Source organism: Mesoplodon densirostris, chromosome 16 (assembly GCF_025265405.1).
Source record: "Mesoplodon densirostris isolate mMesDen1 chromosome 16, mMesDen1 primary haplotype, whole genome shotgun sequence".
Taxonomy (NCBI): domain Eukaryota; kingdom Metazoa; phylum Chordata; class Mammalia; order Artiodactyla; family Ziphiidae; genus Mesoplodon; species Mesoplodon densirostris.
The window spans coordinates 23,270,964-23,296,028 of record NC_082676.1 but is presented as its reverse complement, the minus strand read 5'-3'; the positions used below and the strand labels follow the sequence as shown (position 1 = coordinate 23,296,028).

Below are 25,065 nucleotides of genomic sequence, written 5' to 3'. Positions count from 1 at the left end.
AACTAGTTTGTGTGTAGAGGCGTATACAAGGATGTCTTTGCTGTATTATTTGTAATAAAGCAGGCCCCTCACTGCCTATCACTAAGTGTTCAGTTACCTTTGTTGCATAAAAAGTGATCTCAAACTTAGTGACGTAAAACAACCAGCATTTTATTATGGTTATGGCTATAACAGTAGGTCAGCAATTCAGCAGGAGCATGGCAAGAACATCTCATCTCTACTCCAAGATGTCTGGGGCCTCAGCTGGGATGACTCAGGGCCTGATATCCGAGGGAAGGAATTACCTGAAGGTAGTTCACTCACATGCCTGGTGCCTAGACCAGAGTGACCTAAAGACCAGGACTGCTTGCCGGGGCCCCTGTGTATGTCTTCTCCACGGGACTTTGCTCCCTCACAGGCAGCCTCGGGGCAGTCAGACTTCTTACCTGTTGGCTCCGGGCTCCAGGCTAACAAGTCTGCCTTGCCTTTGATGACCTCGCCTCAGAAGTCACCTGGGATCTCTACCACTGTATTTTACTGGCTACAAGAAGTCACAAGCCCACCCAGATTCAAGGATGGGGAGAATTAGACCCCGCCTCTTGATAGGGGAGTGTCAGGGTTCTAGAAGAACTCGAGAGACAGGAGACACTGCTAGGGTCATCTTTGGAAAGTACAGTCTGCCACAACACAGAACCAGTTCAATCTAATAGGCAGCAGTTACAAAGAGCGCTTTTACTGCTGAACAGTATGTTGTGAAGTTCTGTCTAGTTTGACACATACAGATCTGCTTCAGTTTGGTTAAATTCTGTGAAGTGTTCAGTGAGATACGTGAAGTACTGCATTTTCTTTGCCCACGTTCCTGATGATGGGTGTTTAGGTGTTTTCAGGGTTTTATCAGCATCTTGGCACACGTCTTTCTTGGCATCATATGTGAGAGAATCTCTCTAGGATACTTACCTTGGACAGAATTGCTGGATGGATGGAAACACATTTTGTATTTTAATCAGTTCTGCCTGATCGCTCTCCAAAGAGGTTATACCAGTGTATCCTTACACCAACAGTGTTGGAAAATTTCCATTTCTCTGATCCTCACTGATGCTTGATCCTGTCAGACTCTAAATTAAGTATTTGGTAAGTGGAAAAGTATATCTGGTTGATTTATTTTGTATTTACTTTGTTATTAGAGAAGCTATGCATATTTTCATTAATTTATTGGCTCTTTCAACTTTTTCTCCTGTGAATTGCCCAGATAGTTCATTTTTCTATTATTGCATTGTCAGTGTTTTTAAAATTGATTTGTAGTTCTTTATATATGTGGATACTTAATACTATGTCATATATATATTGTTTTATTTTATATATTTATATATATATGTATATGCATGCTTGTGGAATCTTAGTTCCCCAACCATTGATTGAACCTGGGCCCCCTGCAGTGAAAGCACCGAGTCCTAACCACTGGACCATCAGGGAATTCCTAAAATTAATGATGTCTTTATCACTTTTTTTTACTTGTTTTTTTGGCCATGCCACGCAGCTTGCGGGATCTTAGTTCCCTGACCAGGGATCAAAACCTGGCCCCCTGCAGTGGACCACCAGTGAATTCCCAAAATTAATGATGTTTTTATCACTATTATTTTTAATTTTAAGTTCATATCTTTAAATCTTCTGCACTTTTGATTTTTTTATTGTCGTAAAATTTATCATCTTAACCATTTTTAAGTGTCCAGTTCAGTGGTATTAAGTGCATTCACATTGTTGTACAGCTATCACCACTATCCATCTCCATAACTCTTTTCATCTTGTAAAACTGAAACTCTATACCCACTACACTATAACTCCCTATTCTCTCCTCCACCCCCGACAACCACCATTATACTTTGTCTTTATGATTTCGACTTATAAAAATAGTATCATATTTGTCTTTTTGTGATTGGTTTATTTCACTTGGCGTAATGTCCTCAAGGTTATTCCATGTTAATACCATATATCAGAACTTCATTCCTTTTTATGGCTGAATAATATTCCATTGCATGTATATACCACATTTTGCTTATCCTTCATCCATCAGTGGGCATTTGGGTTGCTTCCACATTTCAGCTACTACTGTGAATAATGAACATGGTCCACAAATATCTCTTCAGGTCCCTGCTTTTAATTCTTTTGGGTATGTACCCAGAAGTGGAATTGCTGGATCATATGGTAATTCTATTTTTAGTTTTTTGAGGAACCACCATACTGTTTTCCACAGCAGCTGTGCTATTATACATTCCTGCCAATAGTGCACAAGAATTCCAGTTTCTCCACATCCCTGCCAACACTTGCTGTTTTTTTTTTTTTTTTTTGATAGTGGCCTTCCTAATGCGTTTGAGGTGGTATCTCATCGTAGTTTTATTTTTAATTTTTATTGGAATATAGTTTATTTACAATGTTGTGTTTCAGGTGTACAGCAACGTGAATCAGTTTTACATATACATATATCCACTTTTTTAATATTTTAATATTCTTTTCCCATATAGGTCATTACAGAGTATTGGGTAGAGTTCCCTGTGCTATACAGTAGGTCCTATTAGTTAGCTATTTTATATACAGTAGTGTATGTCAATCACAGTCTCCCAATTTATCCCTTCCCCCCTTCCCCCCTGGTAACCATAGGTTTGTTTTCTACATCTGTGACTCTATTTCGTAAATAAGTTCATTTGTACCATTTTTTTAGATTCCACATATAAGTGATACCATATGATATTTGTCTTTGTCTGACTACTTCACTCAGTGTGACAATCTCTAGGTCCATCCATGTTGCTGCAAACGGCATTATTTCATTCTTTTTTATGGCTGAGTAATGTTCCATTGTATATATATACCACATCTTCTTTATCCACTCCTCTGTCAATGGACATTTATGTTGTTTCCATGTCTTGACTATTGTAAATAGCACTGTAATGAACATTGGGGTGCATGTATCTGCATTATGGTTTTCTCCAATATATGCCCAAGGAGTGGGATTGCTGAATCAAAGGGCAACTCTATTTATAGTTTTTTAAGGAAAAAATTTACATTCCCACCAACAGTGTAGGAGGGTTGCCTTTTGTCCACACCCTCTCCAGCATTTATTGTTTGTAGAATTTTTGATGATAGCCATTCTGACCGGTGTGAGTTGATACCTCATTGTAGTTTTGATTTGCATTTCTCTAATAATTATTCACGTTGAGCATCTTGTCATATGTTTGTTGGCCATTTGATTTTTTTTTTTTGGAGAAATGTGTGTTGAAGTCATTTGCCCATTTTTGAATCAGGTTGGGGGTTTTTTGGTTGTTGTTTAAGTTTTAGGAGTTCTCTATATATTCTGAATATTAATCCCTCATCCAGATATATGACTTGCAAATATTTTCTTCTGTTCTGTGAGTTACCCTTTTACTCTGTACATAATGACTTTTAATGAACAAAATTTTTAAATTTTCAAGAAGTCCAGTTTTTCTATTTTTTCATTGTTTCCCTGTGCCTTTGGTGTTAGAGCTAAGAAATTGTTCCCAAATCCAATGTCCTGAAGCTTTTGTCCTATATTTTCTTACAAGAATTTTGTTGTTTTAGGTTTTAAATTTAGGTTCTTGATCCACTTTGAGTTATGATATCACATAACAATCTAACTTCACTTTTTTGCATGTGGATATCCAGTTTTCTCCACACCATTTGTTGAAAATATTGTTCTTTCCCCATTGAATGGGCTTGGTACCCTTGTCAAAAATCATTTGATCATGTTTGCAAAGGTTTACTTCAGGGCGGCTATTTTATTCCATTGATCTATATGTCTGTCTTTAGGCCAAGGCCAGTACCACGCTGATTTGATTATTGTGGCTTTGTAGTAAGTTCTGAAATGAGGATGTGTGAATCCTCTTGTTTTATTCTTTTTTAAGATTGTTTTTAATGTTTGGGATGCCCTGAGATTCCATATGAATTTTGAGATGGATTTTTCTATTTCTGCAAAAAACATTATTGGAATTTTGATAGGAACTGTATTGAATCTGAATATTGCTTTGGGTAGTATTGACTTTTTTTTTTTTTTTTTTTTTTTTTTTTCGGTACGCGGGCCTCTCACTGCTGTGGCCTCTCCCGTCACAGAGCACAGGGTCCAGAAGCGCAGGCTCAGTGGCCATGGCTCACAGGCCCAGCCCCTCCACGGCATGTGGGATCTTCCCAGACCAGGGCACAAACCCATGTCCCCTGCATCGGCAGGCGGACCCTCAACCACTGCGCCACCCAGGAAGCCCAGTATTGACTTTTTAACAGTATTAAGTCTTACAGTTCATGAACATGGGACTTGTTTCCATTTATCATATCTTAATAACTACAAAACAGCAGTGTTTTGTAGTTTTCATTGTGTAAGTCTGTCACCTCCTTAATTAGTTAATTCCTAAATATTTTATTCTTTCTGATGCTATTGTAAATGGAATCGTTTTTGTAATTTCCTTTTCAGGTTGTTTATTGTTAGTATTAGAAATGCAACTGATTTTTGTGTGTTGACTTTGTATTCTGCCTACTTTGCTGAATTCATTTATTAGTTCTCTTGGGGGTTTTTTGGTGGAATCTTTTAGGTTTTCTACCTATAAGATGGTCTCATCTACAGAGCTAATTTTACTTCTTCCTTTCCAATTTGGATGCCTTTTATTTCTTTTTCTTGACTAACTGCTCTGGCTAGAACTTCCAGTCCTATGTTGAGGTGAAGTGATGAATGTGGGCATCCTTGCTTATCCTCGATCTTAGAGAAAACACCCTGGAGTATGATGTTCGCTGTGGGTTTTTCATGTATGGCTTTTATTTTGTTGAGGTAGTTTCATTCTGTTCCTGGTTGAGTGTTTTTCTCATGAAAGAGTGTTGAATTTTGTCAGATGCTTTTCCTGCATCAACTGAGATTTTTGTGTGGTTTTTCCCCTTCATTTTGTTGATGTGGCATATTACACTGATCAGCTTTCATATGTTGAACCATCCTTATAAAAAATCCCACTTGGTCATATGTATAATCCTTTTAATATACTGCTGAATCCTGTTTGCTAATATTTTTTTGAGGATTTTTGCATCAGTGTACATAAGGGATAATGGTCTCTAGTTTTCTTGTAGTGTTTTTTTCTAGCTTTGGTATCAAGGTAATGCTGGATTCATAGGATGAGTTAGGAAGTGTTTCCTCCTCTTCAGTTTTTTGGAAAAATTTGAGAAGGAGTGGTGTTAGTCATCTTTAAATGTTTGGTAGAATTCAGCAGTGAAACCACTGGGTCCAGAGCTTTTCTTTGTTGGGAAATTTTTGATTACTGATTCAAAACTATTCAGATTTTCTATCTTTTCATGATTTAGTCTTGGTAGGCTTTGTGTTTCTATGAATTTGTCCATTTCATCTAGGTTATCCAATTTGTTGGTATACAGTTGTTCTAGTACTCCCTTATAATCTTTTTTATTTCTGTAGAATTGGTAGTAATGTCCCCACTTTCATTTTTTATTTTAGTATTTGAGTCTTTTCTTTTTTTCTTAGTCTATCTAGTTAAAGTTTTGTCAGTTTTGTTGATCTTTTTGAAGAACCAACTTTTGTTTTTTTGATTTTTCTCTGTTTCCCTAGTCTCTATTTCATTTAGCTCTGTTCTAATCTTTGTTATTTCCTTCCTTCTGCTAGCATTGGGATAGTTTGTTCTTTTTCAATTTCTTAGGTTGTAAAGTTAGGTTGTTGATTTGAGATCTTTCCTAAGTTTTTTTTTTTTAAAGGGTACATAGTGGTGACTTTTTTTTTTTTTTTTTTTAAGCTGCATTGCATTTTCATTGCTGCATGCAGGCCTTTTCTAGTTACAGCTAGCAGGGGCTACTCTTTGTTGTGGTGTGCGGGCTTCTCCTTGCGGTGGCTTCTCTTTGTTGTGGAGCACAGGCTCTCAGCACGTGGGCTTCAGTAGTTGTGGCATGCAGGCTCAGTAGTAGCTTGCGGGCTCAAGAGCGCAGGATCAGTAGTTGTGGCACACAGACCTAGTTGCTCCAGGGCATGTGGGATGCTCCCGGACCAGGGCTCACTGAAGAGACGTTTTGAAGTCTCTGCTTTCCTCACTGATTAGTGATGCCAGTCAGTCATAACCACTGCCAGATTACTACACACACAGGGTTGTGTTTCTCAGTTCTATTCTGTTCTGCTGCCCTTTTGTCTATCTCTGTGTTAATACAACTTTTAATTGCCATAGCTTTTTAACATGCCTTGGCATCTGATAGGGCGAATCCCCTTCCTTATTCTTTTTGTTCAGAAAGAAAAAGTCTATATCTTCATTTTTCCAATACCAATTTTAGAATTAGTATATCAAGTTCCTCAGAAGAATTTTCCTGGGTCGCTGACTAGAAATAGAGTTTATAGATTACTTTGGGAAAAACTGATACCTGAGAAATATTGAGTCTTCTTAGCTATGAATGAAGTTTATCTCTCCATTTATTCAGATCTCCATTTTATATCCTTCTATTCAAGTTTGATTAATATATCTAGGAAGGCCTTATGTATTTTTATTAGATTTATTCCTTGGTACTTTCTGGTTTTTGTTTTGGTAGTAAAATGAATTTTTATATTTGCATACTCTAATTAGTTATGTTGAGACTTCTACATTGATCTTGCGTCCAGCAACCTTGTACAACTCTCAGTCCTCTTAGATTCGCATCATAAGTGATCATATTATTTGCTCTAGTGGCAATTTTATGTCTTTTTTAAGATTTATTTATTTTATTTATTTTATTTTTGGCTGCACTGGGTCTTTGTTGCTGCACGCAGGCTTTGTCTAGTTGCAGCAAGTGGGGGCTACTCTTCATTGCGGTGCGTGGGCTTCTCATTGCGGTGGCCTCTCGTTGTGGAGCTTGGGCTCTAGGCACGCAGGCTTCAGTAGTTGTGGTGCGTGGGCTCAACAGTTGTGGCTTGCGGGCTCTAGAGCACAGGCTCAGTAGTTGTGGCACACAGGCTTAGTTGCTCCACAGCATGTGGGATCTTCCTGAACCAGGGCTCGAACCCATGTCCCCTGCATTAGCAGGTGGATTCTTAACCACTGCGCCACCAGGGAAGCCCTGTGTTTCTCTTTCTAATCTTACTGTGTCTCATGCATATCTAACTGCAAGAGTGTCAGGACGCTGTGCGATAGTGGGAAGAAAGCAGCATCCCTCCCTTGGTCCTGACCTTCATTCACTCAGTGAGTATTTACTGAGTGACTACCGTATACAGGCACTATTCTAGCTTCTGGGGATGTAGCAGAACAACACAAGGTCCCTGCCCTCATGGAGCTTACATTCTCATGGGGAGAGACAGAAAATAACCAACTAAACATATAATATGCAAGATGGTTAGACATGCAACAGAGAAAACAAAGCACAGTAAGAGTAGGATGAAGAGTGCTGCCTGGCTGGGGGCAGTGTTGCTGTCCCACATAGTGTGGTCAGCGAAGGCCTCCCAGATAAGGTGACCTTGGAGCAGAAACCTGAAGGAAGGAAGAGAGAAGTCTTAGAGCTCTGGAGATCAGAGAACTCCAGTGGTGGGCAAGCGCTTGACGTGTTCTAGGGCTGGGGAAGGTGGCCAGTGTAGCTGCAGGAGTGAGCAGCGAGAGGTGGGGGGTGGAGTCCGTGTGGTGGGGCCTCAGAGGTGTCAAAGGCTTGGCTTTGACTCCCAAAAGAGAATGTGTTGGAGAGTGCAATGTGACATTCTTTTTTACAGGATTAATCTAGTTTCTCTGTTCAGAAGAGAGTGGGGGGAGGGGCACAAGTGGAAGCTGGGAAATGAGTTAGGAGGAAGTAACGTAATCTGGGAAAGAGGAGATGGTGGTGGCCATGGAGCATTTAAGGGAGGGGTCAGATTCTGGGTATACTTGGAAGGCAGAGCAGGATTTCCTGATGGATTGGATATGGAGTAAGAGTGAAAGGAGTCCAAAATGGTTTGGAGTCTGAGTGACAGAAAGGATGGCATTGCCACTGCGATGGGGAAGACTAGTGTAGATGTTAGGAGAAATGTCAGGAGTTCAGTTTTGGACATGTTTAATTTGATACACATTATTAGGTATCAGAGTGGAGAAGTGAAGCAGGCAGTTGGTATATGAGTCTGGGGAGAGGTCCAGGTTGGAGATCACATTTGGGAGTCATCAAAGTATAGGCAGTCCAAAATGAGATGAGAATTCTCAAGAAGAGAGAATCAGCTGTGTCAAATGCTTTTCTGAAGGACACAGCAGGTCAGACTTAGACATGCAAGGTCATTACAGACTTGAAGAGCTGGTCTGCTTTGGAGATGGTGGGGAGCAGAGGGAGGGACAGCCTGATTGGAGAAGGGTTAAGAGAAAATAGGAGTGACTGGGAGACCACAAGTATAGACAACTCCATTGATGAATTCTTCTGTATGGGTGCACAGAAATGAAGGGATATACGGGGCAAAGGGGGAGGGCTGGAGTTTTTGTTGTTCTTTTTATTTTTAAATGGAATGATACAAGCATGTTTCTGTATTGTTGAGAATGAACTTGTAGGGAAGGGGAAACTCATCATGCAGTAGAGAAAGGGGATAACTGTTGAGTGATATTCTTAGGTAGGTAAGAAGGAACCGAATTAATGCCCAAGTAGAGAATACATAGTTCCTCCATAGTGATAGGAGGAAGGTGTTTGGGGAGAACTCTAGCGGGAGAGCAGAGTTATCACCGCAGAGTGAGAAAGTGGGAGGGGGCATTGGGAGGTTTGAGGAGTGTCTGAAACGGTTGTCTAGGAGACAGTCATCTAGGAGAGCGCAGAGGCCACTGGGATGAGGCTATAGAGGGAGAACTGGCCAGAGGAGTGTTAATCCAAAAGATTAGCTTGTTTTTATTTTGTCGTCAATGTAATTGTGTTGTATTTAGGGAATGTGTATCACAGCACTTTCTGTAAAATGGTGAATTTGTCCATATCTCCTTAAAATTCTGTCACATTTTGCTTTATATTATTTTGAAGATATCTTAGACGCATCAAGTCTAGAATGTAATATTCCTGGTGAATGTTTAGTGATCCACTCTCTCTATTTTTCTGGATGTCTGTTTGTGTTTTGCCTCAAAGTCTTATTTTATGTGTTGTAAGTATTGCTGTACCAGCTTTCCTTTGGTTAGTGTTCATCTGGTTAGTGTTCCATCCTTTTACTTTCAATTTTCATGTGCATCATAATGTCTCATAATCAGCATATACCTGGATTTTATGTTTTGTTCAGTGTGTTGATTTTTATTTCAGAAGTAGAAAATGTCATCCATTTATAATGGGATTTCACTCTCTGGATTTACTCCTACCATGTTATTTTGTGCTCTTCATTCTACTTTTTTTGTTTAATTTATTATTATTTTTTTGGCTGCATTGGGTCTTTGTTGCTGTGCGCGGGCTTCCTCTAGTTGCGGCAAGCAGGGGCTACTCTTCGTTGCGGTGCGCGGGCTCCTCATTGTGGTGGCTTCTCTTGTGGAGCACGGGCTTTAGGTGCGTGGGCTTCAGTAGTTGTGGCACGCAGGCTCAGTAGCCGTGGCTTGTGGGCTCTAGAGTGCAGGTTCAGTAGTCGTGGTGCACAAGCTTAGTTGCTCCGCGGCATGTGGGATCTTCCCAGACCAGGGCTCGAACCTGTGTCCCCTGCATTGGCAGGCGGGTTCTTAACCACTGTGCCACCAGGGAAGACCCATTCTACTTCTTTGAGGTTTCTATTTTTCCTCTCTCTTTTCTTGCTTTCTTCTGCATTAACACACCTCTCTCTCCATTCCCTTTGCTATTTTGAGGCTGTGTTAATTGGGATTAGGTTTGCCTATAAATAACATTTAAAAAAAAAAGAAAAAAGTGGTTTGAATAAGACTATTTATTTCTCTCACATTCAAGAATGTCTGAAATAGTAATGCTGGAGCCCCAGGCTTCTTTCTTCTTGAGGTTTGATGTCATAATTGGCTTCCATTCACAAGATCTTTTCATTTTTCCAAGTGGCTGCTGGATTCCAGAACCCCAAGTGCATTCCAGCAGCAAAGGAACCAGTTGCAAAAAAGAGCAAGCCGGGGGCCTCCCTGGTGGCGCAGTGGTTGAGAGTCCGCCTGCCGATGCAGGGGATACGGGTTCGTGCCCCGGTCTGGGAGGATCCCATATGCCGCGGAGCGGCTGGGCCCGTGAGCCATGGCCGCTGGGCCTGCGCATCCGGAGCCTGTGCTCCGCAACGGGAGAGGCCACAACAGTGAGAGGCCCGCATACCGCAAAAAGAAAAAAAAAAAAAAAAAAAAAAAAGAGCAAGCCGGCCCTGCACACCACTTCCACTTTCCCCCCTTTGACCAAGCTACTCACAGCTTGTTGCAAGGGTAGCCTAGGAAATGCCTGAGTTCAGGCTGCCATGTGCCCAAGTTAAAAACCACAGGTCCCCACAGATCACTTGTTTTCAGATGCCTGTGCAGTGCTTGGTAGACAGAGTGTGCACATTATAGAGATATGACATCACACTAACAGCAGAAGTCCTTATTCCAGTCCTGATCCTAGTGTAACTTGTTCTGTGACTCTAATACTTTGCATAGCATACCTCATATTTTCCATTTGACAATACTTTGTCCTGGAAAATTCACAGTATGCCTGAGAAATTTCTGTGTTTTATTTCATCTGAAAAAAGTTGCTATTTGACACGAAGAAAATAAAAGGTTCTACTTCTGAGGGAGAAGGAGAAACAAACACTGCGGACAACTAGCCATATCTGCCACAGAAGTTGCACACTGTATTTCTGTTCTTTGAACCCTTAAAACTTTAAGTTACTCAACATCTTTACCTTTCTCCCAAACAACACAAGAACCTTAAAATATGATTTATCTAATTGTTTTCTTATGGTTTAAAACCTCACAAATTATTATATAATTTTCAATTATATAATTACAGATAAATCTAAATAAATACATGTATAAATAATAATTATCATATGTTTATCATTTTCTTTGCTCACCCTTTCTTATCTCAGATCTTCCTTCTTGGATCATTTTCTTCTTTGCTGAGTTCATCCTTTACAGCTTTATTTAGTGAGAACCTGATTAACTCTGTTTTTATTTATCTGAAAATCTTTATTTTGCTCTCATTCTTCTTCTTGACCTTTATTTTCATTGTGAAATATACATGCAAAGAGTCAACAGAGTAAAGAAAAATAATAAAAGAACACTCCTGTACCCACCAACTAGTTTACAAAATGGAATATTACCAGTGTCTTTGAACCCAGTGAGACATCACCTTCTTTCTGCCATGGCAGAATGCACTATCCTGAATTTTGTGTTAATTATACCCTTGCTTTTTTTTATACTTGTACCACATATATGTGTGACCCTAAGGAATATGCTGTTTAGTTTTGCCTGTTTTTGAAATTTATATTAATAGAAGCACAGTGTATGTATTCTTCTGAGGCTTGCCTTTTTTGATTCAGCCTTGTTTTTGAGATCCATCCATATTAATGCATGTACCTGTAGTTCATTCTTTTCATTGATATGTCACATTCCACTGTATGAATATACCATTGCTTATCCATTCCATTGATGAACACTTGAGTTGTTTCTAGTTTTTGGTTGTGAATAATTTTTTATAACAGTATTGAGCTGTAATTTATATACCATAAAATTCACCCCTTTAAAGTATACAAAACAGCTAAAGTGGTTTTTAGCACATCCACAGAGTTGTGCAACCATCCCTGCTACCTAATTTTAGAACATTTTCATCACCCCAAAAAGAAACCTTGTACCCATTTAGCCATCATGCTGTATCCGTCTAAAACACTAATCTGCTTTATTCGCTATAGATTTGCCCATTCTGAACATTTCATATACATGGAATCATACAATATGTGGTCTTTTATGTATGGATTCTTTCACTTTGCATAATGTTTTTGAAGTTTATCCATGTTGTAGCATGTTTCAGCACTTCACTCCTTTTTATTGCTGAATAATACTCCGTTGTATGGATATATTGCATTTTGCTTATCCATTCATCAGTTGTTTCCACTTCTTGGCTATTATGTATTCTTTGAAACATAGCAGTTTAATTTTAGTGAAGTTCAATTGTTTTTTTTTTCTTTTGTTGCTTGTCATTTGGTGTCAATTCTAAGAAGCCATTGCTAATCCAGTATTGTAAAGATTTACTCCTGTTTGCCTTCAAGAGTTTTATAGCTTTAGCTGTTACATTTAGGTCTGTGATCCATTTTGAGTTAATTTTTGTATATGGTGTGAGGTATTGGTCCACCTTCATTCTTTTACATTTGGATATCCAGTCGTCCCAGCACCATTTGTTAGGGAGACTGTTCTTTCCCCATTGAATGGTCTTGGTACCCTTGTCAAAAATCAGTTGACCAGGGCTTCCCTGGTGGCGCAGTGGTTGAGAGTCTGCCTGCCGATGCAGGGGACACGGGTTCGTGCCCTGGTCTGGGAAGATCCCACATGCCGCAGAGCAACTGGGCCCCTGAGCCATAGCCACTGAGCCTGCGTGTCCGGAGCCTGTGCTCCACATCGGGAGAGGCCACAACAGTGAGAGGCCCGCGTACCGCAAAAAAAAAAAAAAAAAATCAGTTGACCATAAATGTAAGGGTTTATTTATGGTCAACTGATTTATTTAAGGGTTTATTTCTGGATGCAGTTCTATTCCATTGTATTGATGTACATGTGTATACTTATGCCAGTACCACACTGTCGTAATTACTGTAGCTTTGTAATAAGCTTTGAAATTGGAAAGTGTGAGTCCTCCAGCTTTACTTTTTCAATAAAAATAAAAGAAGTTTATTGCCAGCTCTCAGGTTCTCACTAAAGGAAGTTCTAAAGTTCATACTTCATTCTTGCATTTCCATATGAATTTTAGAATCAGCTTGTCGGTTTCCACAAAAAAGGCAGCTGGGATTTTAATAGGGATTGTGTTAAATCAGTAATTCAATTTGATGAGTGTTGCCATCTTAAAGTCTTCTGATCCATGAACATGGGCTATCTTTCCACTTACTTAGGTTTTTGACATTTTCTTTCAATAATGTTTTGTAATTTTCAGTGGACAAGTCCTACATTTCTTTTGTTAAATTTATTCCTAAGTATCTTATTCTGTCTGATGGCATTGCAAATGAAATTGTTTTCTTACTTTCGTTTTCAGATGTTTATTGTTACTGTATAGAAATTCCATTGACGTCTGTATGTTGATCTGGTATGCTGTAACCTCACTGTTTTTTGGGGAATTCTTCAGAATTTTTTACATACAAGAGCATTTAATCTGAGAATAGAGATTGTTTTACTTTTTTCTTTCCAGCCTGGATTGCTTTTATTTTGTTTTTTGCCTAATGGCCCTGGCTCCAACACAAGGTTGAATAGATGTGGCAAGAGCAGGGGCATCCTTGTTTTTGTCTCATTCCTGATCTCAGGGATAAATTATTCAGTCTCACACCATTAAGTTGATATAAACTGTGGGTTATTATGAACATATTTGACCATGTCTCCTCTACAAGAGTTCTCTAAGGTATATACTGGGAAACGTTTGGGTCACAGAGTATGCCTGTGTTCAGATTTATAAGAAATGCCAAATTGTTCTCCACAGTGATTACACCAATTTATTAGTCCCTCAGCACTGTGTGAAAGTACCCATTGCTCTACATCTTTGCTTACACTTAGTATGTAATAGGTTTTTTTCTTTCCCCTAATCCACAGTTATAAAATAGTGGTTATAATTTGCATTTCATTGGTTACTCATGGCATTGAGCATCTTTTCACATATTAGCCATTTATGTTTCCTCCTCTGTGAAATGCCTGTTCATATGTTTTGCTCATTTTTCTATTAAGTGGTCTTTTTCTTATTGCCTCATCGGTGATCATTACATATCTAGATTCTGGAACCTTTGTCAGTTACATGTATTGTAAATGTCTTCTCCCAGTTTGCAACTCATCTTTTCATTTTCTTTATGGTATCTTTTGAATGAATGGATACTTTTAATTTTAATGTAAATTTATCAATCTTTTCCTTTATGGTTTATACTTTTTTGTATGTTAAGAAATCCACCCTTCTCCCAAAGTCAAAAAGATATTTTACTGTTTACTTGTAACAGTTTTCGAGTTGTCTTCCACATTTAAGTCCTTGATCCCTTGGAATTAATTTGTCTGCATGGAGTGAGATAAGGCTCTATGTTAATTTTTTCTCATTGGATAATAATGTATTAAAATGTTCATCCTTATCCTGTTGATATGCAGTACAGCCCTGACAAATATCAGGTTTCCTATATGTGTTGATCTATTTCTGAGCTTTCTATTCTGTTCATTAGTCTATCCCTAGGCCCAAATCTAACTATCTTCATTGTTATAACTGTCTAATGAATCTTGATAACTGGAAAGACAAGTTCCCCCAACCTATTCTTCAGGAGTATCTGGCATACGCTCTTTGCTTTTCCATATAAATTGTAAGACTCAGCTTTTCAAGGTCCATATTGAGGTTTTGATTGGAATTATATTAAATGTGTAGATCAGTTTGGTGGGAAGTTGACATGTTTATGAATAATTCTTTTCTATCCAAAAACATGATTATGTCTCTCCATTTATTTAGGTCTTCTTTAGTGTCTTTCATTTAAATTTTATATTTTCCACATAAAAGTTTTACATATTTTTTGAAGATTTGTTGGATTAGTATTTTAATTTTGGAGGGATGTAAGTGGTATTTTTTGTTACTGTATTTTCTGTTTATTGTTGATGAAATGCTCTTGGCCTTTCTATTGATCTTATATCTAGAAATCTTGCTGTATTCTTACTCTATTTGTAAATAAGGATTTGCTTTTAACCTTGTACCATTGAGTATGATGTTTACTATAGGTCTGTTGTAGATACGCTTATTCTGGTTAAGAAAATTGTTGAATTTAATGAAATTTAGTATATCTATTTAGATAATTTTTAATCTGTAATGTGGTAAATTTCATTGATAGTTTTTTCTCCTTTCTTGCTTTCTTTTTGGATTAATCAAGTATTTATTTCCACTTTTTTCATGTTAGCTTATTATTCTTTTAACAGTTACTCTAAAGATTACAACCTGCATCCCTGACTTTGTAAAGACTAAATTAGTACATTTACCACTTCACAGGTGATGCAAGGACCTTAGATCACTTTTATCCCCCTCCTAACCTGTGTACTATTGCTGTTAAGTATTTCAGTTCTATATATATGTTCTAAATGCCACAAGACATTATTTTTTGTTTTATACAATCAGTATTTACTTACCCACATATTTACTCTTTCTGGTACTCTTCTCTCCTTTATTTCTTTGCTTCTAGTTAGGATCATTTTCCTTCTGCCTGAAGAACTCCCTTAAGTATTTATTTTAATGCAGCATTTGTCTCAAAATGTCTGTATTTTTCCTTTTTTTTTTTTTTGCAGTACGCAGGCCTCTCACTGTTGTGGCCTCTCCCATTGCGGAGCACAGGCTCCGGACACGCAGGCTCAGCAGCCATGGCTCACGGGCCCAGCCGCTCCGCGGCATGTGGGATCTTCCCAGACCGGGGCATGAACCCGTGTCCCATACATCGGCAGGCAGATTCTCAACCACTGCGCCACCAGGGAAGCCCTCCCTCTTTTTTTGAACAGTATTTTTTAAAAACTGTCCTCCAGGAGGCAGGCTTTTGTTTCTTATTATTTTTAAATTTATTTTATTTACTCTTTTGGCCGCACCACGTGGCATGTGGGATCTTAGTTCCCCGACCAGGGATCAAACCCGTGTGCCCCCTGCAGTGGAAGTGCAGAGTCTTTAACAATTGGACTGCCAGGGAAGTCCCTGAACAGTATTTTTGCTAAGTATAGAATAATAAGTATGTATTGATCTTCTTTCAATACTTTATAAATATGTCTTTATGTCCTGGTTTCCAGCCTTTCTATTGAAAAGTCAACTGTCAGTCTTCCTGCTGCTTCTTTGAAGAATTTGTTTCGCCCCTTTGTCTGCTTTTAAGATTTTTTTCTCCTGTGTTTGAGTTTTATCCATTTTACTGTGATACCTAGGTATGGTTTTCTTTGTATTTTTCCAGCTTGATGCTCACAGGGTTTCTTGAATCTGCGGCCTTAATAACTCTCATCAGTTTCAGAAAAGTCTTGGCCATCATTTCCTCAAATTTCTGCTCCATGTTATTTCTTCTCTACTTGTGGACTCCAATTACACATATTTTAGACTGCCAACATCTTGTGCTTCTTCATTCTCTCTTCTGTATTTTCCATTTTTTTTTCCTTCCTCTGGACCTCAGTCTGGATATTTTCTACTGGATTATTTTATAGTTCATCTATAACCAATCTATTAAACCTATCTATTGCAGTCTTAATTTCAGTTACTCTATTTTTTAGTTCTAGAATTTCCATTTGATTCTTTTTGATAGATTTCTGGTTCTTTGCTGAAATTCCTCATCATGTCATATATTTTCTGGGACATACTCACAGTCATTTTAAAGCCCTGGTCCAATACCTCTAGTACCTACATCCCCTATAATTCTTTTACGTTTTGCTGATTTTTCTCTTTTGGTGTGCAGTCATTTGGTCCTACCTCGTGGCATGCTTGGTAATTTTTATTAAATGCCAGAAACTGTATACGAAAACTACAGAGAGAACTTGAAGCTCAGGATGATTTTTTTTCCTTCTTTTTTTTTTTTGAAGACGATTTTCTATTCTTTGGGAACGAATTTACTTTTGCTTCTTGCAGACAGAGTAGGGCCAGACTAACTTAATCTAATTTCGGATTGAGCTGATTCAGAGCTGGGTTTTGTGACAGCCTGTAGTATTTCCAAGCCCTTCGTCCTTGGCAGACACTGAGCTTCAATTTTTGTTTCTCCCCCATCTTAAGACTGCTGGAAGCTCTGCTCAGCTTGATGTTCTTTCCCCCAAGTCCTGTCTGCTCTGGTAGCTCCAAATTCCAGTTTTGGTCTCTCTGTCCCCGTGGAACTGCCACAAGTTCTGCTTAGCTTCTCAGACTCTGAACCACCACTTTCTGCTTGGCTTCTTAGCCCCTCAGCCTTGTGCTGCTTATAAACTGGGAGATGCCTTGGGGTAGAAGGCAGTACAGAATATCAGACTTGGCTGAATATAGTTTCCGTTCTCACTGACATCTTAGCCTCTCAAATTCTGGTTGCTTTGGTAATTTTTTTTTTTTTAATATTTATTCATTTATTTATTTGGCTGTGCTGGGTCTTAGTTGCAGCATGTGGGATCTAGTTCCCTGACCAGGGATCGAACCCAGGGACCCCCTGCATTGGAGCGCCGAGTCTTAACCACTGGACCACCAGGGAAGTCCTGGTAATTTTTTAATACCCTGAGATTTTTTTGTTGTTTTTGGTATTTTATTTAGGTTTTTTTTTTTTAATTTTTCTTGGTGGGGAGGGTTCAGTTTGTCTGATAGTAACTGGTTTTTCATAGCCAGAATCAGAAGTCATTAGAATTTTCTAATGTTGAATCAGTCTTGTATTACCAGAATAAACCCAGCTGAGTTATATTATTTTAGTACAGTGTTGTACTTTTGTTAATATCTGATTTAATAATTTTGCCTTTCTTCAAAGGCAGAATTACTTGGCTGGTAATTTTCCTTTCTCATCCTTGTCCTGTTTTAGTATCAAGGTTATCTAGCTTCATAAAATGAGTTTGGGATGGTTCGTTTATTCATATTCTGAATCATCTCTCTGAATAAATTTCTTTTCTTCCATTCTCTCTCTGTCCTTTTAGAGCTCTGATAGATGTATTTTAAGTCTCCCTCTCTCCTCCATGTCTCTCAGTCACTTTTTTTTAAAATAGTCTCATCTTTTTAATACATCTAGTTGCTTCTTTTATTTCTTAAAAAATAAGGTACCTAAGTGCAGTCTTATGGTTAGGAATTCTCAGGAGAGACTTTTCCTTTTATTCCCATCCTACTTTTTTTTTTTTAATTTATTTATTTTATTTTTGGCTGCATTGGGTCTTTGTTGCTGCGCGTGGGCTTTTCTCTAGTTGCAGTGAGCAGAGGCTAGTCTTCATTGCCATGCGCTGGCTTCTCACTGCTGTGGCTTCTCTTGTTGCAGAGCACAGCCTCTAGGTGCGCAGGTTCCAGTAGTTGTGGCACACGGGCTTCAGTAGTTGTGGCTCACGGGCTCTAGAGCACAGGCTCAGTGGTTGTGGCACACGGGCCTAGTTGCTTCGCGGCATGTGGGGTCCTCCCAGACCAGGGCTCAAACCCATGTCCCCTGCATTGGCAGGTGGATTCTTAACCACTGCGCCACCAGGGAAGCCCTCCCATCCTACTTTAGACCAAGCCAGGCACATATACCCACTACCTTCTGCAGGTGGGGGGTCATTTTATCCCCAGCAGCTTAGCTATTCATTTAAGACGTCTTGTTAATCTAGCAGTGTAAGTGTTTTGCGCCAGGAGCTTTTTCACTCCTGTCCTCCTTGTCCTTATTTGTTTTCATCAGGGTTTATTCTTAGTGCTGTGTGCACCATGGCCCTTTTTTCTGTGATGCCTGATTTTTCTCTTGCACTAGTTCCAGAGCTCGTTTTATCCCCTTCCAATGTCTTGCATCTCTTTTCAGAGCACCTTATCTCTGCTTTGAACTACTGTTTAAATATTTGTGGCTAAATGTCACACTTTTCATCTGTTCTCTGGCAACGACTTTCTGGTGAATGTTCATCTGCCATTTACTGCTCCTATAACATGTTTAGCTCCTGTGTTGGTTCCTTTTTAATAACTAATTTCTGAATGAGGTGAAATTCCTCCTTCATGAGCTGCTGTAAGTAGACCACTGTGGGAGAGGAGCCAGGACTGTGTCCCAGGCTGGCAGGAATTCCTCAGGCATGGTGATGGGTGCAGGGTGCGTTCTTCAGCCTGGTCTTCTCCCCAGGCAGCTAGAGGGCGGTTACCATGCAGTGTCGTCCTCGTCCCCCTGCCCCCCACCTTTGGTGCTGAACCAGGTTCAGGAACGCTCCTGCTGCAGTCCACACCCCCTTTTTATTTCACATAAGAGATTATTGGCTTCTCCTCTCAAGTTATGCTACTTTTGAGAACTCAGAACTGCCACCTTTATCTGAGCCTTTCAACCCCAAGAATCCTCCTTGTGTGGTTATCACTGCATGTGGCAGCCTTCCTCATATACTACGTTCGAGAGTTCTGTCAGGAGACAGTTTGCATTTTGATTTCTTGTTATACTCTGTTTTGCTTTTCAGTGATTTCTAAGGGGGTTAGGAGGTAGTACCATCTTCCTGCCACCACTTTAAAACTGGAAATCACACTAAAAGATTTCAACCTTGTATTCCTGGGCTAAACACTTCATGGTGAACTCTTCTGTTAGATTCTCTTTGCTTTAAGACTTTTATGTTCATAATGAAAGTGCCCTATTCTTGGCATGTCCTGTGTTCTCTCAGGGCTCCAGAAATTTGCTGTCATTTTCTGTTTATTTACTCTCAGGAAGAATTTGTTTTTTTGTTTTTGTTTTTGTTTGCGGTACGCGGGCCTCTCACTGTTGTGGCCTCTCCCGTTGCGGAGCACAGGCTCTGGAAGCGCAGGCTCAGCGGCCATGGCTCACGGGCCCGGCCACTCCGCGGCATGTGGGATCTTCCCGGACCGGGGCACGAACCCGCGTCCCCTGCATCGGCAGGCGGACTCTCAACCACTGCGCCACCAGGGAAGCCCATCTCAGGAAGAATTTGAATGTTTAAAACAGGGATTATCGGGCCTCCCTGGTGGCGCAGTGGTTAAGAGTCCGCCTGCCGATGCAGGGGATGCAGGTTCGTGCCCCGGTCTGGGAGGATCCCACATGTGCGGAGCGGCTGGGCCCATGAGCCATGGCCGCTGGGCCTGCGCGTCCGGAGCCTGTGCTCCGCAACGGGAGAGGCCACAACAGTGAGAGCCCCGCATACCGCAAAAAGAAAAAAAAAACAACAGGGATTATCTATTCCCGAAAGGTTTTGTAAAACCTCACCTGTAAAACTACATAGGCCTGGTTCTTTTTTCTGAAGCAGGAGTTAAAAATCTTCAGTTATTAACTCCTGATTCAGTTTTTTAAAACAGTTATTGGCCTAATCAGATTTTCTATTTCTTCTTGAGTCTATGATAGCAATTTATGTTTTCCTGAAAATTTTTTCCATTTAAACTTAGTTTTTAAATTTATTGCCATAAAATATCCTTAGCAACTAGGGGATGGGGCTTACTTTATGTGTCTGGTTTGCATTTTTCAGAGTGAGAGTGGGTTAATGTGTAAATAAAATGAAGACTGACTGCCATCACCAAATAATGATTGGTATCCTAAGGCGGGGAGGGGAGGTGAAAGCCATGACCCTGATCCTGTGTTCCACCCCAGCAGACCTTGTGCTCTGCTCAGTCTTTTTCCACCTTCTCTTTCTCAGTCTTAGGGAAAGTCCTCAGTGCTGTGGGCAGTGCCCAGCTACTGATGTCGCAGAAATTCCAGCAGTTCCGGGGCCTCTGTGAGCAAAACTTGGTGAGTGTGATTCTTCTTCCTCCACAGTGGGTCTTCTAGCCAGATCCCCCAGCTGGATTAGCCTCTAAGCCTCTGTGACCTCCTCTCTAACATGGAGAAGGTGCTGCTTCCTCATGGCATTGGAAAGATGACAGTGGTGCATGTCAGTGCCTAGCACAGGAAAAGGGCCAGGAATGGTCCTTTCAGATCTCTACTACCTTCTGAAATAGAAAAGTGAACTCTATGTAAAAACAGCCACATGAAAGTTAAAAATCAGTTAGCACTGATTTATTTATATACAACATACTCTATATCTAAGAAGACAGTCAAGGTAAGAACTAAAGAAATAACCACCATGAGGCTTGGTGGGTTTCCCTCTCCTTCACCCTCGCCGCTAGGCAGCAGCTTTTCCTGTGGAAGCCTCTCTCCATCTGGCAGGGGTGGTGTACCCCCAGGGGTGGAGGACAGTGGCGAGTGTTTGTCTCTCGGACCCATAGGGGTTTGGGCGTTCACTGGGGAAGTCCTGATGAGGAATGTGCTGTCAGAGAACAGAATGATGGGCTAGAAACCACACGGATTCTGGAATCACACCCACCTGGGAGTGATCCTGCCTCCTCCCTGTAAAATGAGACGAGTTGCCTGCCTGGCACACGCTGAGGCCATGAGGGCCTTCCTCACTGCAGCCCTACAGTGGTGGCGAAGGCCTCAGTCCCCATGTGTGTGCAGGACCCACTCTCGTGATAGGACTGTCTCTCCCTCGCAAAGCTCTCCACCATCAGGGCCAGCAGTAATCAGGAACTGGGTTCATTTGCTCATACAGATACTGACCCGACCCTGGGAACAGGAGAGTAAGACCAGGCCTCAAGAGAACCCAACCAGGGCTGGCAGAGCTAGGAGACAGTACTTGGGATGGGGTGCACGACAAGCCTCTGCCCTGCTTGCCCCACTGATCCCCATCTGTCCCACAGAACCCTGATGCCAACCCACGTCCAACAGCCCAGGACCTGGCAGGGTTCTGGGACCTGCTGCAGCTGTCCATTGAGGACATCAGCATGAAGTTCGATGAGCTCTACCACCTCAAGGCCAACAGCTGGCAGCTGGCGGAGACCCCCGAGAAGAGGAAGGTGAGCATGGAGCAGTGCGGAGGGGAAGTCCAGGGACAAATTCCTGGTCGGCAATAACGCTGGCCACATCGGTCAGTGCTGCTTGGCTCCCTTCTCTGTGTGTCGTCTTTGAGCTGGGGGCTCACGTCCATCAGTGTGCGGGGTCCATGCTCGGCACTCGTCCAGCATGCCACTCGCTCTGTGTAGTTGAGGCTGCCACCTCCCCCCGAAGCATGCCTTCCTGCCCTGCATGTTCAGAAAGCGGGAGACACATGCCCACAGCCCAGAGCACTAGCATAGACATGGCCGTTGGAACCCTGGAGGTAGAAAAATGGTCCTCCTAGGACCACGCTGCCAGGAGTACAGGGGTCTGGACCCGATTCTGCCTCCTGGGCCAGCCTCTTCCCTGAGGCTCAGGCTTCCATCTGTAAAACAGTGGCACCCAGTGACCCCTTTGGTTATTGGTTACCGGACTGTGGCCCTTGTGAGTTCTGATCCCCTAGAATAGCATGTGAAATGTGACCTGGGAGTCGGAGGCCCTGAATTTAAATCCCATCTCTGGCTATATGATTCCTGCGTGAATTTCAGGCCCTCAGTGGGTCAAAGCAGGGGTGGGAAGAGGTGATCTGTCTGTCCCTTCCTTCGAGAACATTCTAGGATTGTAAGCTTGCTTTTTGCTCCTATGCCTTGTGCTATTCCCACCATCATCGCTTCTTGTGGCTTTCTGATTCCAAATGTGTGTTGCTTGTGCCCGATGCGGGGAAGCTGGGGTGGAGGCTCCAGCTGCCAGCATACGGTGGGTGGTAGCGCCACACAAAAGGTGGCACCTTTATTTTATTTTTTCTTCTCTCCTCACTGTCTCACTAAAGGAAGAGAAGAAACTACCCCCTCCGGTCCCAAAGAAGCCAGCCAAATCCAAGCCGGCAGTGAGCCGCGACAAGGCCTCTGACGCTGGGGACAAGCAGCGTCAGGAGGCCCGCAAGAGGCTCCTGGCGGCCAAGCGGGCAGCTTCCGTGCGGCAGAACTCAGCCACGGAGAGCGCGGACAGCATCGAGATTTATGTCCCTGAGGCCCAGACCCGGCTCTGAGACCAGGAAGCAGGAAGCAAACAATTTTAAGTCATTAAAAAAAGAAACCTACAAACTAAATGCGAAAGGAACAAAATTTTCTCAACCTTTAGTATGGTTATTCTGTCTAGAGACCCTGAGCCAACTTTCAAATTGACGCATACAAGGGCTCACAATTTGGCTTTTTTGGGTCCCTCCCAGCTTTAGGTTATGAAGACTTCACACAAAAAAATCAACAGAAACACAAAACTATAAAACTTTTTTTTTCCTCTTGCTGGCCGTGGTGGACTAGATAGATGGACTTCGGCAACGCCCCGGCCCAGCCTCTAGACTACGGTCTTTTTACTTGCTCTATCTAATGAGAACTTAAACTAGCTTGTTTACAAGATGACGACAGCCCAAGGGCAGCCTTGGGCACCTGCCATGTCCTTCCTCCTTTTCCTGGCTACCCCAGCTCTGACCTTGGAGTTTTCATTCTTATGTTTTTCTCTTTTCCCTTAAGAGCTCACACAGGGGTCACCATCCTGACTATCGGCTTTCTGGTTCTCAGCCCTTTTTGTGGGTGAGCCCAGAGGACAGAGAGATGGACACGCGTCCCCTCCCCCACCGAGTGCTCACGCACGCGCACACACACGCAGATATAGGTTCCTCTCAGCAGAAGCAGCCCTCCCATTGTGATCTGCCAGCCCTAGGCGGCGTCAGGTGGGTGACTCGCCTCTCTGAGACCATGAGGAGGGCTGAAGTCTTTGGGGGGGGAGGGTGGGAATGAGATAAAAACCGCAGCTTACCACACTCCAGACTCCCGCCTTTTTCTTCTCTCCAGCTCCTTCTTCCTTCAGCAAAATGTATGACCTAGAGTGACTTGCAGGGGCCACTCAAGAGAGGGACCCCATTTTCCAGGGGTCATGTGTCCCTGGCCGAGCCTGTGTACAGTACCCGAGGGGCGGGCGGCTGTGTCTGTACGTATGTGTACATATGCACATAGACCTTAGAGTGTATATTTAACAAACGCCCCTCTGCTCACCCATGCCCACCAGCGCCACCGCTGGCTCTCGGGGGCACCTGGCAGGAGGTGGGTGTGTGAATAGCATATATTTTTACATGTACTATATCTAGGTGTGTGTACAAGTGTGTGTAAAAATATATACCTTGTGTGTAAGCAGCCCCCCCTTTTCTTGTCTCTCACCCGCCCCCCCACCCCGGCCATGGGCCCATCTGCCTGGCCTCTGAGTTTTCTATTTTTTTACCCCGGTCATCCTCCTCTCTCCCCTGCCCCCCAGCCCCACTCCCAGGGTATCATGAGCCCTGAGCTGCAATGGCCCAGGCCTGCAGGGTGAGGTGGGGGGCAGGGAGGGAGAGGGCGAGGCCAGGCCCGCAGCAAGCTCCGTGCACGACGGCTGCTCTCCTGTGGCCACGGCTGCGGCACTGGAGACGTCCTCGTGTCCAGCACCTGCCACAGGGGCCCCGGGTGAACTGCGGGCCTGCTCTAGGGCCCGTTCCAGCTTGGCCGCCGTGACCTTGGGCAAGTCACTTGACCTCTGTGTGCCTCAACTTCCTCCTCTGTAAAATGGGGACAGTCCCCGCCCCTCCCTACCTCACAGGCATGTTGTGAGAATAAATGAGGTAACGTGCACCACGGGCTCATGGTGTTATTGCAGCGGGACGGGCCAGGCTGGATGAGGCGGGTGGAGTAGACGCCCCAGGAGACAGCCAGACCCCTTCCAAGTGGCAGCTCCTTGGAGACAGGCTGACGAGTGCAAACTGTAATGCCAGCGCTCTCATGCACCAGCTCTGTGACCCCGGGCAAGAAAACTAAGCTCTCGGTTCCCTTCCCGAAAGATGAGTGTGTAACATCTGCCTGACCAGCTTCCTCCAGAGAAATAAATGCTTCATCGTTGCTCTATGGGAGCTGAGATGGGCTGCCCACGCTGACAACTCACGCCCCCTCCGTAGACCCCGACTCTGCATGTGCTTCACCCAGGACGGGGCACCTGGTACCCCAGCAGCTGCCTGCACCCTGACAGTTACATGCACTGGATGCACTTCCTGAGCACCTACCCTGCTCATAGAGCTCACGCCCCGGTGGGGGAGACACGGAACAGGCCATAGGTGAGTTCCAGTCTGCAGCAGATGGTAGAGAAAGAGACGCAGCACAGGGAGGCTGTGGGAACCCATGAGAGCTCCGCCAAAGCCAGGTCAAGGCTGAAGGCCGGTGGGTATTAACCAGCTTCAGGAGATGGGGATGGGATGCAGGGGAGAGCAGGAGGAACAGTAGGTGCCCACGTCTGCTGGTAAGAACATGGGTTTCAGAAAGTTCTTGGGCCCAGCCGAGCTGCAGGCACCTGGTCTCCTCCCTTGGCACAACGCAGCGGAGGTGCTGGTGACCTCAAGCCCAGGGGAACTACCTTCCCAGGAACTTTGTTCGGGCTGCCCTGCCTTCCCCAGAGGGGCCGCTCGTGAGCTCATCTGAAGCCTGCGGGCCAGACCCCCTGTGCTAGGAGTGCTGTGCCCTCACGTC

The 25,065-nt window shown here is 42.7% G+C and overlaps 1 protein-coding gene across 6 annotated transcripts in view; it reads left to right on the top strand.

Annotated features, from left to right (window-relative positions):
- DLGAP4 (DLG associated protein 4) overlaps positions 1–23,706 on the top strand; it is a 93,329-nt gene extending 69,623 nt beyond the window's left edge. For all 6 annotated transcript variants that reach the window (XM_060120413.1, XM_060120412.1, XM_060120414.1 and 3 more), the window contains 3 exons: positions 20,307–20,398; positions 21,346–21,501; positions 22,350–23,706. In XM_060120413.1, the coding sequence (XP_059976396.1) occupies positions 20,307–20,398; positions 21,346–21,501; positions 22,350–22,568 (467 nt within the window). In that variant the 3' untranslated portion in view covers positions 22,569–23,706. The remainder of the gene's footprint in view (positions 1–20,306; positions 20,399–21,345; positions 21,502–22,349) is intronic.
- Positions 23,707–25,065: the final 1,359 nt, after the last annotated feature.